General features: G+C 40.6%; 1 protein-coding gene across 2 annotated transcripts in view; it reads left to right on the top strand.

Annotated features, from left to right (window-relative positions):
* The window catches only part of kcnab1b (potassium voltage-gated channel subfamily A regulatory beta subunit 1b), a 49,145-nt gene that overhangs the window by 26,681 nt on the left and 8,798 nt on the right, over positions 1-13,666 (top strand). For both annotated transcript variants that reach the window (XM_074689239.1, XM_074689238.1), the window contains exons 8-9: positions 4,610-4,653; positions 8,655-8,741. In XM_074689239.1, the coding sequence (XP_074545340.1) occupies positions 4,610-4,653; positions 8,655-8,741 (131 nt within the window). The remainder of the gene's footprint in view (positions 1-4,609; positions 4,654-8,654; positions 8,742-13,666) is intronic.

Raw genomic sequence — 13,666 nt, 5'->3', positions numbered from 1 at the left:
GAAGAACAAATACTTGTTTGTTATAGTCATATTGCTTCTTTGTCTTCTCATATACACTCACTGGCCACTTTATTAGGTACACCTTGTTAGTACCGGGTTGGACCCCCTTTTGCCTTCAGAGTTGCCTTAATCCTTGGTGGCATAGATTCAACAAGGTACTGGAAACATTCCTCAGAGAGTTTGGTCCATATTGACATGATAACATCACACAGTTGCTGCAGATTTGTCGGCTGAACATCCATGATGAGAATCTCCCGTTCCACCACATCCCAAAGGTGCTCTATTGGATTGAGATCTGGGGACTGTGGAGGTCATTTGAGTACAGGGAACTCATTGTCATGTTGAAGAAACCAGTCTGAGATGATTCCAGCTTTATGACATGGAGCGTTATCCTGCTGGAAGTAGCCATCAGAAGATGGGTACACTGTGCTCATAAAGGGATGGACATGGTCAGCAACAATACTCAGGTAGGCTGTGGACTTTAAACCATGATCAGTTGGTACTAAGGGGCCCAGAGTGAGCCAAGAAAATATCCCTACACCATTACACCAGCAGCAGCAGCCTGAACCGTCGATACAAGTCAGGATGGATCCATGCTTTCATGTTGTTGACGCCAAATTCTGACCCTACCATCTGAATGTGGAGCAGAAATCCAGACTCATCAGACCAGGCAACGTTTTTCCAATCTTCTATTGTCCAGTTTTGGTGTTGCTGTGTGAATTGTAGCCTCAGTTTCCTGTTCTTAGCTGACAGGAGGGTCACCCGGTGTGGTCTTCTGCTGCTGTAGCCCATCTGCCTCAAGGTTGGACGTGTTGTGTGTTCAGAGATGCTCTTCTGCAGACCTCGGTTGTAACCAGTGGTTATTTGAGTTACTGTTGTCTTTCTGTCAGCTCCAACCAGTCTGTCCATTCTCCTCTGACCTCTGGCATCAACAAGGCATTTTGTCCCACAGAACTGCTACTTACTGGATATTTTCTCTTTTTGGGACCATTCTCTGTAAACCCTAGAGATGATTGTGGGTTAAAATCCCAGTAGATCAGCAGTTTCTGAAATACTCAGACTAGCCTGTCTGGCTCCAACAACCATGGTACGTTCAAAGTCCCTTAAATCACCTTTCTTGCCTGTTCTGGTGCTCAGTTTGAACTGAAATGCATTGAGTTGCTGCCATGTGATTGGCTGATTAGAAATGTGCGTTAACGAGCAGTTGGACAGGTGTGCCTAATAAAGTGGCCGGTGAATGTAAATGCCCAAACATTTTAGGACAATTTGAGGACAGCCTTGCTCCTAAAATTTTCCAGACTTGCACATTTGCACATCCCCTCAAAGTACAAACTGAAGGAAAGGGTTCAAGTGTGAATAAAACAATAGCTTTTCCACATAGGCTGGTGTTTAATTCTTGCATAATTGTAAAAACTTAGGAGCTCACAAATTTTACTGATAAAACCTCGGTTAATGGCTCCATGTGTCCCAATGAGTCATGAAACATAGATGAAATGATCCATTATTCAGTCTCTCTGTTTCAACAAGCTTTGAGGCTCTTACTGAAGGAAGTGGAAAATCCACAAGTGCACCTAACTTCTTCTTCTTCTCATTAAAAGTATCTGATCTCGATCAGTGAAGTTGAGCCTGGGTACCTTAAGCTCATCCTCTTAGAGCCTGCTGTCTTGGCGCTTTATCTGTCTCTCTGCTTGATTGATTCAAGGAACTTCTTCACCGCTTCCTGGCCAAGCTGTGAAAGAAAGAGTCTCAAATATTATCCCCCAGACACAGAGCAGATAGTGTCAATAACAAACCTGAGTGAGACATAAGAAGCATGATAATACATTTGAGAGGTAACATGTTTTGGTGTTTGTACAACCTTTATGTGACCCTGAAACACAGGGAGAGGAAGAGAGGCAGAAAAGGAAAGTCTAGAAAGAGACAAGCAGAGGATAAATAGCAGGGGCTCAACACAGAAAACAACAATTGAAAATGAAGAAATGGTGTGGAGAAGTAAAATGCTGGCAGAGGGAGCTCCTTACAACAACTGAGGAATAAACAGGTGTTTCACACTTGGACAAATGAACAACGTTCCAGGGGTGTGTGGGTTTTTAGAATTAACTTTTACTTTCGGCTCTGAAAATACAGAAAGACAAACACAGAAATTCAGCGTGGCTGCATGCTGCGTTTTATCCTGTTCTGCAGAAATGATGCACGTGCACAACATCTGCGCTCTCACACATGCAGTGTTTAACACCGGTTCCCACAGTCATTCACACTCACACACAACAACATCCAGCACACTCACACAGTAAATATCAAAGTTAGCTACAGGTGGTTAGGCTTAGCATTTTCTAGCAAGCAAACACGACAGGTGCGGCACTTCAAAGACAACTGATCAAACCGCAGAACTTTGACATAAAGTGACTTATTCACACAAACAGAAGTCTGGTTTCTCTCAAACACATTCCCCATCCATGTCTCTACATTGCATTTTCCTTTGTTTATAAACATCAAAACACACAAAATACACAAAAAGATCAGCACAACATTGGTTTACACACACCTTTCACAGGTGCTGTCAACAAAATAAAGCATACAGTTTTAAATGAAGATATGATTTTCAGAGTCCTTCCTTATAATTCCAATTTTTCTTGTGCAACAAGGCAGAGTCCACAAGTAGTCCAGTGCAGTATTCGCAAGGGTTGAAGCAACAGTATAGCCTGAGAAACAAATATATGGAGTCCATATTTGCAGGAATTGTCTTTTTGTTGAGTGAAGCAAACAAATTAGATATTCGAGAGGAAAACATTCCATGATAATCTTATGCCACTTTGCTTTAGATGATTGTTTTTTACTTATCCATGACAAAAAAAAGATTTTCTTCTTTCACTGTAAAACGTAATTTGTTGACTTTACTTGAAAAACTTAGGAAACCAATTGCCTCAAAATTTCCAAGTAAAGTAGATAATTAATCAGAAGTTGTTAAAGCTGAAAAGAACTGTGTTTAGACAACTCATGTCATGGCAGTAACCTTGACTGTAGTTAACACAAAATCATTTGTTAGGTTAACTTTAAAATGTAAGTTCAGGTAGTAATTTTTGTTGCGATGGTGTTTTGTAACCGTGAGTGAGGGGGGGAACACAATGAATAGAAGTCACTGCTGTTCTTTGAGATGTTGCACAGCAGGTGCAGGCTGTCTGTGCTCTAAGTGGCACAGACCAGCTGTTGATGCTCCATGACAATGACCTGCTGTCTTGTCTGTCTGAACCTTCAACACGTCTCATTTATCAGCAGAAAAACTAAATGCACTATGGATATCATTGAGTGGATGGGCCCATGCCATGTGGAGCACAGAAAACTGGTCTGTGCAGTGGAGCACAGACGGCCAATCCATGTAGCAGAGCACAGACGGCCCCAAAGTGTAACATCCCCACTGTGTTTCCTCTTCACTTAACGTTACAAAATGCCATCACGACAACAAATGTAAAGAATTGGCAGCAAGTTTGCCAGTACTTTACCCTTATTTTACAGTGTAATTTTTCATGATTTTTTTAACAGTGCTAAATCTAAACGAAACAGGATTTTACTGTTGAAATTTCCAAGTAAATTTACAGTAACTCGTGATAGGGAACCAAAGAAAACTCTGATTTCAAGAGCAAAAAATGCAAGTTTTTTTTTTTCTTTTTTTTTAAAGTTACCCATTTATAGATACAAAGTGCCATTCAATTAAATCATATTCATTGACAATAGTAAATGACTTAAATAACTTTACAACTTAAATAAATAAATAGTTATATAAATAAATAAACAAATAAACTCTAAAAATGCCCACAATGCACCTGGGTAAGACTTACAAAAAGATGATGATCTAGGCCTGTTTTATTCCAACTCCTGCCCAAATACCTTCATTGTCAAGTTGACATACATTTCTGATTTATGTGGATATTATATTTTGTTGTTGGGATGATTCCAACTTATAATTATGTGTTGCCACAACAACTTTAGTAATCTCTGGTCATCCTGACTTAAAATAGTATGTTAGATCAACAAATGCATTTTATAGTGTTGCAGCATAAGTAAGAATATCATACAGTCTGTTACAGTAGGTACCCACAATGCCATCCTGACACGGGTGACCCACAAGTAAAGAGACAGGATTCAGACTCTGATTCACATCCTTCCTTCGCACCCATGCTGGTCCAGTGACGGAACAACGAGCCTAAAAGGGCTTTTTTATGTTGTAGATTCAGAGCAGTGTTACATCATATTCATAAGCATCATGGTACGCATTAAACATCAGTATTTTCTGCCCACAAACCACCTAAGTCATGCTAACAAGGAAGCTATTTGCCATTCACTTGTCATCAGAGCAGACAGCGACAACATGCCTCCAGTGAATGCCCACCTCACAGATGCACTGCACAGTTTGTTCTATAGCTGCGGGCACACTGCAGAGCGCCGAGTGGGAGTACTTCTCGTCAGGGATTCGCCGGTAGTTTGTTATGCTGGATCTTGTTTGGCATGTTTAATGATCTGTTTCATGCCATGAGAGTTGTGTTTCTGTTGTGCTGTGTGCTTGCATGTGTGTTAACACGCCAGACTTACCCTCCTCTCCCTCCTGTTGCAGAGCAGAGACAGAGAGAGGCCTCAACAGAAAACACATCATTGAAGGTAACAAGTCGATTCCCCGTCCTCTGTTTTGTCCTTCACATCACCCCATCACTCAGAGCACTGCTGCACTCCTCTAATCTCCCTCTTTTATCTTTTTCCTCCCCATCTGTGCTTCTGTCTCCTCTTTGATTTTCCACACTTTACACCTCACCCAGCTGAATTTCAAAGTTCTGTTTGCAAATGCTACATCAAACACAAACAGATGTTTTGTCTTTTCCGCTGTAACACCTTTAGGGATGCCCTTTCAAGAAGCTGCTAAATCACAGAAAATATTTTTTTAACGCTCCTGAGCTCTTCCACTAAAAGCTCCTGGAAGACTTGTGGCCTTACTCATCCTTATGTGACACACTTTTCACATAGCGTTAGCCAAATCCCCCCACTTCCTAAACAGCCCTCATCCAGTCCGCAGCGCAATGCACCTCCTGCAGTGACTCAGCTCTCTCCCACATTATTAACATTCACAGCAGCCTCTGCAACTTTCCCCCCAGAACAAGTGAGAGGGAAATACAGTTTAGAGGGCCAAAGGAGGAAAAATTAAGAGAGGGGGGAAGGAAAAGGGGCATTGCTAATTAGCTAAAGTCAGTTTGCATGAGGTGCCGTGACTCTGTAGCATCTGGATGAGCATGGGTCATCACAAGCTAATGAGATGATTAACTCAAGCATTTGCTTACACTTGAATCCTTTGCACTGCAAAGACAGCCAACCACAGGCCTGACATTAAATCATTTGATTTGGTTGAGTGATGGGTATCAAAATGTCAGGGTCTGATAAACTTTTGATTAACACTGCAAAACAATTTCATAATCCGCCTGTAGCCCGTTCACCAACTTCCTCAGAGGAGAAAGAAATTCTTCAACAACGTCATCATTTCAAAGAGGCTTTCAAAGAACACATAATTAAATGCATTATTCACCGCAGGATGAATTAGTACCTATTACAATAGCTTTTGTTGTTCCCCATCTTTTCTCAGCTTCTAAAAATAGACTCCCGTCACAGCCAGAAAACTCCGGCTAATCCACGGGACAGCGGGAACCGCTGGAGATGACGGTGCAGGCTCCGATTAGGATCCATGTAATGGGTGTTTTCTGGGATCGTGGGCGCTCAGATGACAGAGGGAGGAATAAGTGGTTGGGATGGTGGTGAGGAGAGGAAAACTCTCAGTTGGGATTAGCAGGCGGTGATGAAGCCTTTGGCACTAATCTGCCATGCACGCTTGCATACTCAAGAGCGCAAGAGTGTCTTTTGCCTTGTCTCGGTTACTCTGCTGTCCTCCTTTGTGACATTTTCCTGTGTGCACTTTTCATCTTTCATCTGCTCTTTTCTTTGTGTGGATAGAGGCTGATCTGCACACAGTAGTTTGTTGTCTCCTCTCATTTTCACTTCTAAAAGGGAAACGGAAAGCTGTGCAAAAGAGGCTCAGATGAGCAAAACCTTTTCTCTAATCTCCAATTTTCCATTTTCCATCAGCTGTGAGTTGTTTGGTTTCCTGCTACCTGTCAAAGCAGAGTCATTAATGTCTTATGGATTAAAGTGTCCGGGGATGCAGAGCTGTTCCCACTGAGATCTCTTGACTAAAGGATTGTGTCAGTGAGTCACTCTGAATTCTTCAATTTGCACTGAATTCTTAATTTGTTCTTTGAGTCTTCCTTATTATCATGAGTGAAGAATGAGGACATTTATCAACTACAGCACAGCATTTTAGTTCAAGAAGAAATGATTGAATACTGTGAGTGTGCTCTGTTGTGGTAAACATAATACTGCAACATGTCGGGGCTGCACGGTGGCTAACGGCTAGTGCTGGAGCCTCACAACAAAACAGTCACCGGTTTGATTCCCAGCTCTGGTCTACAGAGTAGTTTCTGTCTGTCACTGATGACGTCACACAGCGCTGCCATCACCTGTCAAGCTAACACTACTTTTCAAACACGTAAACAAAAACCTCACATTTAAAACATTTTTTTTTCCTACTATTTTTTTTTACTTTGCTTTACAATATTACTACTTTGATGATGATTATTGTTATTATTATAAGCATTTTTATATTATTATTATTATTATTATTATTATTATTATTATTATTATTATTATTATCATTTTTCTTTCATTATTATTATTATTATTATTATTGTTTTCTTTATTGATAGAGTATCTGACCACCATTTACATGAGAGTTAAGCAACTATGTACACTTTCAACATTTGAACAAGTGCTGAAAAAGTATAAAATACAAGCAGCTGAAATAACTTAATGTATTTTTTGATTCCTGTAAAAGAAAAATAATTAATAAAAAAACACCAAGTACGATTTTTTCCCCCAGAGAATTTAAATTTATGAACATATATTTTTTTAAATAAGAAGATTTATAAAGACCTGTTTTTTCTCAGTGAATTACCTAAAAAGAGCCCAAACAACACATTTTTACACAATAAAACAAAATCTTCTTCAATGTTTTAGAAACCCAATCACATAGTTGTTGCCAGAAATCCTTCAAATCTGGATAAATCAGGACTCCTTCTGGAGTTCAGCTGTGTCCATTATCTTTGGCGTTCACACGCAATGGATCTTGGGATACATGAGGCTACGAAGTATCCACCAAATCAGTCCTTCGTGGCACCCGAAAAGGAGGCCGGACTCGTCGGAGCCTTTGAAATTGGACAGCCTTCGATGCACTGCTGTGACGTAATCAGTCTTCAAATTCAGCCTTCATAGGCTGCTGTCCTTGATTCGGGACACAACCTATGTGTCAGCCCTGTGATTGACTGGCGACCAGTCCAGGGTGTACCCTGCCTCTCGCACAATGACAGCTGGGATAGGCTCCAGCCACCCGTGACCCTGAACATGATAAGTGGTTTGGAGAATGAATGACTGTAATGTGCCATAGCTGGTTACACATGTAAAAAAAAAAACAAAAAACTTGACAATGGATGAACTGCAAACAGGTTCATGGACACTCCCATGACTTTACTGTGACATTTAATGGAATTCAGTCAAAACACAAAATTTTCAGGGGAAATAATGTTATGTAAATAAACCATATTTTCATAGCTTCAAAACAATCTTTTTCACAATTAGAGACATAACTATCCTTCATCTAGAATGATCACAGTGTAAATTAAATAGAAAAGGCACTCCCTCACCATAAATAATCGTTCAATCATCTCCTGTATTTATTAAATCATCAGGGGATAAAAAGAAAAGCTTTTTGTTCATTATTTTTCTTTTAATTTGTTTAGAATTTGATTATTTGTCCTATGGTCGTGACCCCTGCTGGGTAAACCAGACAGAGATGACAACACAGCATCACGTGTGAGCTGGATCAAAAGACATGGGATGCATGATGCAGCTGGCAGGCGTTGAGTCACATTTGGTCAACTGTCACTATGCCATAATTGCAAGCATGTTGACTTTAAATCCCCAAGCATCCAGTTCATCCCGGTTTATCTTTTACCTAATATCATGTTTTATCAAAAGAAAAGAGGAGAATGAAGTCTTTCATGTGTGTTTATTTCATCTGAGATAGGAATCATCCTTTTTTTTAATAACAGTGGAGAATAATCCGTATAAGGTCCCAATTCTTCACATTCTTTAAAGAACCAGGGTATAAAGGACACAGCCATGTAGACTGCACACTGAAGTGAAATGAGACAGTCTGGTCCGTCTCCAAGTACCTGGTAGCTGGAGTTGTTACTTAACATTTGAAAGATAATGCAAATGGCATTTATTTCATAGTCGCAAGACATAACGATGCAGTGCTCCACAGCTTGTTTGAAGTGATGCACAAAGAATCCTGGGATATGGGAGGCCACAAAGGGTGCACCCAGTGCATCCATCCGTGAAATTAGTAGTCATTAGATGTTAGCAAGGACTGCACACTGTTTTAACATGGAGCATGTTTTTTTTTTCTTTCTGTGGAGGATGTGGTTTGCTCCATGTGCAGGAAACAAAAATACTCACTGCTCATTGTTCCTAATCCTCTTTTTGCACTTTCTCCTCTCACTCAGGTTTAAGGGGCTCCCTCCAGAGGATGCAGCTGGAGTATGTAGATGTGGTTTTTGCAAACCGGCCAGACAGCAACACTCCCATGGAAGGTAAGTGATTGTTGCACAACCAGACCCCCAGAGGGGCCTTGAGGAGGGTCGTGGCAGGGACAATGCATGTTGTTCTGTAATATGAGAAGGTGAGAAATTCTCATTCACACTGCTGCCCTCACCTGATCAGCGACCTTTGCCTTTGACTCCAGGGGACACACACAGACACACACAGACACACACACACAGACATTTCGAGTTGTCTGACAATCTTGCCTCATCTCCTTTCCTCTATTTTAGTCGACCACTCTCCCTCTTTTCTTCCCTCTCTGTCTCTGTGGGATCGCTGGTTTCCACGGGGCCTCTGAGCAGCACCCGCTCCCAGCCCTCACTGCTCTTCCGATGCAGGATTATCTGGACCCCCCAGGGGAAGCTGGTGTATTTTTGGGCTGGTCTCACTAGATACAAGCCATAATTTGCACTGTCTTCCTTCCACCCTGTAGTGCTGCCTTGGTGCCAACATTTATTCCTTTTACATACTTTAACTTTTCTCCTTAATCACATTTAGCGTGTGCTTTAGCCATTACACACTCAGGCCTTTTGTCTTTCCTATCAACCCTGATCCACAGTTTGGTTTCAAGGATAAAGTCTCGCTGGGCTGACTAAAATATTTTCCAGTAGTTCCCCTTGTCCCTGCATGTCCCCCTTTGTAAACATGCAGACCGTGGGATGCCAGTCTGTCATATTTATCATTGCTGTCACTAGTAGTACCAGCTACTGGCAGACCCCACAGCCCTCTCTGTCAAAGCCTCTAATCCGTCTCTGCAGATAAAGTCACGTCACTATTGACAGCTGATGTAAAGAAGTCTAATCAGACTGATAGACTGATCCAGTGACACAGATGATGATAAAAATGTACAAAGACAGCTCCTGCATACAAAATCTGACACTACACATATAAGGACAGATAGGCAGAGTGTGTATTCTCCCCGATGAAGTCGCTCCCATTAATCAGCGTAAAACTGTGAGTGCATCTTCTTCATCCTTCATTACAGCAAGGCCACAGTCATATATCACAGTGAAGACGGTCAGAGCGGCTGAGGAGAACGCAGGAAGCATGTACAGACTCGAACAGATCACTGTCGCCTCATGATTTAACACCAAGATTTTACAAATAGCTTCTTTAAAACAGAAATCTCCTAAATAATGTAAACTTCTGCAGCTGTTGAAACATATTTGTCAAATATTATAACAAATGTTAAATATTTTATCTAAATGTTAATTTTATATCTAAATGTTGAATGTAATCTATAAATGTAATAAATAAATAAATGTCCTTATTCTAAATATTTAGCTATGTGTCTAAACATTTAGTTTCAAACTAAATATTTAGCTAAGACTAAGTATTTACCAAAAATTTATAAATTTTTTTCCAAAAATTTCTAAATATTTAGCTAACATGCAAATCCACACTCCTGCCCAGAGGAAGTACCAAAACAAAAGTTTGAGGAAGTGATCAAGCCAAGCGGATTTTGAGAAAGTCAAACACAGTCAGCTAAATCAGCCGTTAGAAAATAAACATACCAAGTGCTGTGATGGCACTGTTTAAGATCTTGTGTTCAACATCAAAGAAGTAGAGCTTGAAATTCTCAGAAATCACTTTCTCATTACTTTTGATTTGGTACTACCTGGCAGGCGGGAGTGTGAATTTGCATATTAGCTAAATATTTAGAAATCATAGCAAAATATTTGGAAATTGTACCTCAAGATTAAGAAATTGTGACTTCATATTTAGAAATTATAATAAATATTAATAAATCTTGGCTCAGGATTGAGAAATTTTGACTAGTTATTTAGAAATCTTTGCTTTAGATTTAGAAATCTTGACTCCATATTTAGAAGATCTTAAAAAATATCTTGAAATCTTTGTAAAATCTCTAGATATTTAAAAAACTTCACTCAAGATTCAGAAATGTTTGCTAAAGATTTAGAAATCTTGAATAAATATTTAGAAATCTGGTAAATACTTAGAAATTTTGGAAGAGGTTTATAAGTCAGGCTGCACGGTGGCACAACGGGTAGCGCTGCAGCCTTACAGCAAGAACATCACCGGTTTGATTCCCAGCTTGGCCGGTGGGCCTTTCTGTGTGGAGTTTGCATGTTCTCCCCGTGTATGCGTGGTTTCTCTCTGGGTACTCCAGCTTCCTCCCACAGTTCAAAAACATACTCATTAAGTTAATTGATCATTTTAAATTGTCCCTAGGTGTGAGTGTGTGAGTGAAAGGTTGTCTCTCACTGTGTCAGCCCTGCGATTGGCTGGCGACCAGTCCAGGGTGTACCCTGCCTCTCGCCCAGTGACAGCTGGGATAGGCTCCAGCCACCCGCGACCTTGAACAGAATAAGCAGTTCAGAGAGTAAATGAATGAATTTATAAATCTTTGATAAATTTTTAGTCAAAGCTAAATATTTAGAATAAAACTAAATGTTTAGAAACGTCACTAAATGTTTAGAATCAGGACGTCCATTCATTTATAAATAACATTTAACAGCTAGAAATAATATTTGACAAATATATATCTGAAATATTTCTCTAAATCTGCAGAAAAAGTGATATTTTAGAGCTTAATGTGGAGAAATGTTGTTATTTGTAGTGTGTGCAACTTTACAATCGGCGCCCCATGGGCTCATGGGACTTGTGTAAATCTCAAATATTGATTCACAAACAAATGTTGCTGATGTTTTAAACACGATTCACCAGACAGATTGGAAGTATTGAGCCCTGGTTTTATTAAAAGGAGAACTAAGGTTAAGCAAAGCGTGCACCTCTGTTACTACAGTGTGAACTTTTGTGTGGGATTTGTGTTTTGTCCTTGTGACTCTAACAGCTCCCGACTTTGTGTGAAACAACGCGTCCCCTGAGGGAAACAAAAAGAATGATGTCATAGCTGCAGAGTCTCCCTGTGTTACCATCACAACATCCTTTTTCCGTCTAGTCATCCTTCTCTTTGAGTTTTTTTTTTCTTCCCCCTACTTCTACTTCTCATCTGGGCCTGATTTGTCTTTTGACTTATACTCAGCTGTAAGCAGCAGGACTGGGCCAAACATTCTTCACAAATATCTAATTTCCTCTTTTCTTTGCTGCTGTTTGCTCCCAGTTCATTCTTTTATTACTGATATAAAGTAAGGTAGGGTCATTTTCTCTCTGTGGGGTGACCCCAGATTACCTCTCATGTGTTGCTAAAAGTGTATGTTATTTCAGTTTGTATAAGTGCGTATTATGATGAGAAGCAGCCTCAGGCATCTGTACTGTTGGCATCTTATTGTCTTAATAGGCATACCAGAGCATAGCCAGGGGTGGATATCTGCTGCAGTGCTGCTGTCCCGTCTCACAGCTTCAATTTTTGTACTTGATGGAGCAATATGCAGCAAATTGAATCCATTCGATCAAAATATATTAAAATCTCCAGGACAGAATGAATAAAAATAAAACACACAAGCCAGGGAAAAGAGCTGACATGCCATCAATAAATAGACTTTATGATAATCCCTCCGGTCACAAATGAAATGGGACTTCTACATCTTACCAAACACAGGCCGTGCAGTCAGGACATTCATTCAAGTGGCAGGATACTACCTCTCTCCTCCTCTCCGCAATAAAAACAGCTCAAGATTATCTCTCCCACTCGATGCCACAACACTTATCTTTATCTGGTCGCACATTCAAAGTTCCTAAGCTTGTGATCATAGGACTGAGAAAGGGCTCAATCGACTCGTGGAAACCTCCTGTAGTGTGATGTATTGATCACCACACCGTCTGTATGCATGAGGAGGGAAACATAGACACTGCTTCTTGCCAATCAGCTTTCACAATGCTTCTCTAGTATTTTGTTGGGTCACCTTTAGCTTTGATTACAGCACGCATTCACTGTGTCATTGTTTGGATAAGCTTTTGCAATGTCACAAGATTCATTTCCATCAAGTGTTGCATTCATTTTTCACGAAGATCATCACTAATGATGGTAGAGTCTGACAGCTGGGAGTTAGCAATCAGTGATGCTAACCAAAAAAAAAAAGGCTTCAATTTGCCAGGGAACATAAAGATTGGACTCTGGAGCAATGGAAGAAGTTCATGTGGTCTGATGAGTCCAGAGTGATGGCCCATCAGGGTAAGAAGAGAGCACAGACTTTATAAAACATGGACTGTCATGAACTTAAACACAGAAAGACGAACACAAACGCAGAACACCAAAACCAGGGCCCTGTTCTAAGAAGCAAGTTCAGTCTAGCGAGATAGCCTTGGAGCTACTTCGCTGAACTGAGCGCGGTAGCCGGCGGTCTCGCTACATGGTTTTACGACGCTGGTTATCAACCTCATAAGTGGATCCAGCCAGGCAATGAGCGCGCGGAGCCCGCTGCATCTGACCAATCGCGAACATGGAGCAGTTTGGAGCGTCAGAGCAGGCCGGAGAGAGAAGGACCACATACTTCACACAGGAGGAGCAGGAGGTGATCATGAGGAAGTATGACGAGGTGAAACATGTAATTAACGTTAAAAGCAACACCGTCGCTGCTGCTAAAGCACGGAAGGAGTGCTGGCAGAAAATCACTGACTGTCTTTTGTGCCATTATCATCCTGAAATAGCACTGTTCACCATGCACTTTTACTGTAACATGCAACAAATCTAATTTATTTCTTAGATGAATTTATTCATTTGTTCATTCCTATCGTGTTTACATTTTTTGTGTGATATGTAGCCCACATGAGCCCTACATGAATTCCTGTCACAATTTTAATACGGGCAATAAAATATTGTCATGGAACAGAAGTGTTGGCATTGAAGATCTTATTACGGCAATGAGAGTTCTTCATTCCCTTTAACTACCTGTAGAAAGTGTCATGTACTACCAACCCCTCCCTGGAAAACCTATACCTTTCATAAAGGTGGTCATCCGAAAAAGAGAGTGGGTCGGGCTCTGATGTCCAC

This window comes from Halichoeres trimaculatus, unplaced genomic scaffold (genome assembly GCF_033239565.1).
Source record: "Halichoeres trimaculatus isolate MK-OKI-2021-1 unplaced genomic scaffold, fHalTri1.1 fHalTri1_scaffold_15, whole genome shotgun sequence".
In the NCBI taxonomy this organism is placed as follows: domain Eukaryota; kingdom Metazoa; phylum Chordata; class Actinopteri; order Labriformes; family Labridae; genus Halichoeres; species Halichoeres trimaculatus.
Note: the sequence above shows the minus strand (reverse complement) of the source record. Positions and strands in the feature narration are given on the sequence as shown.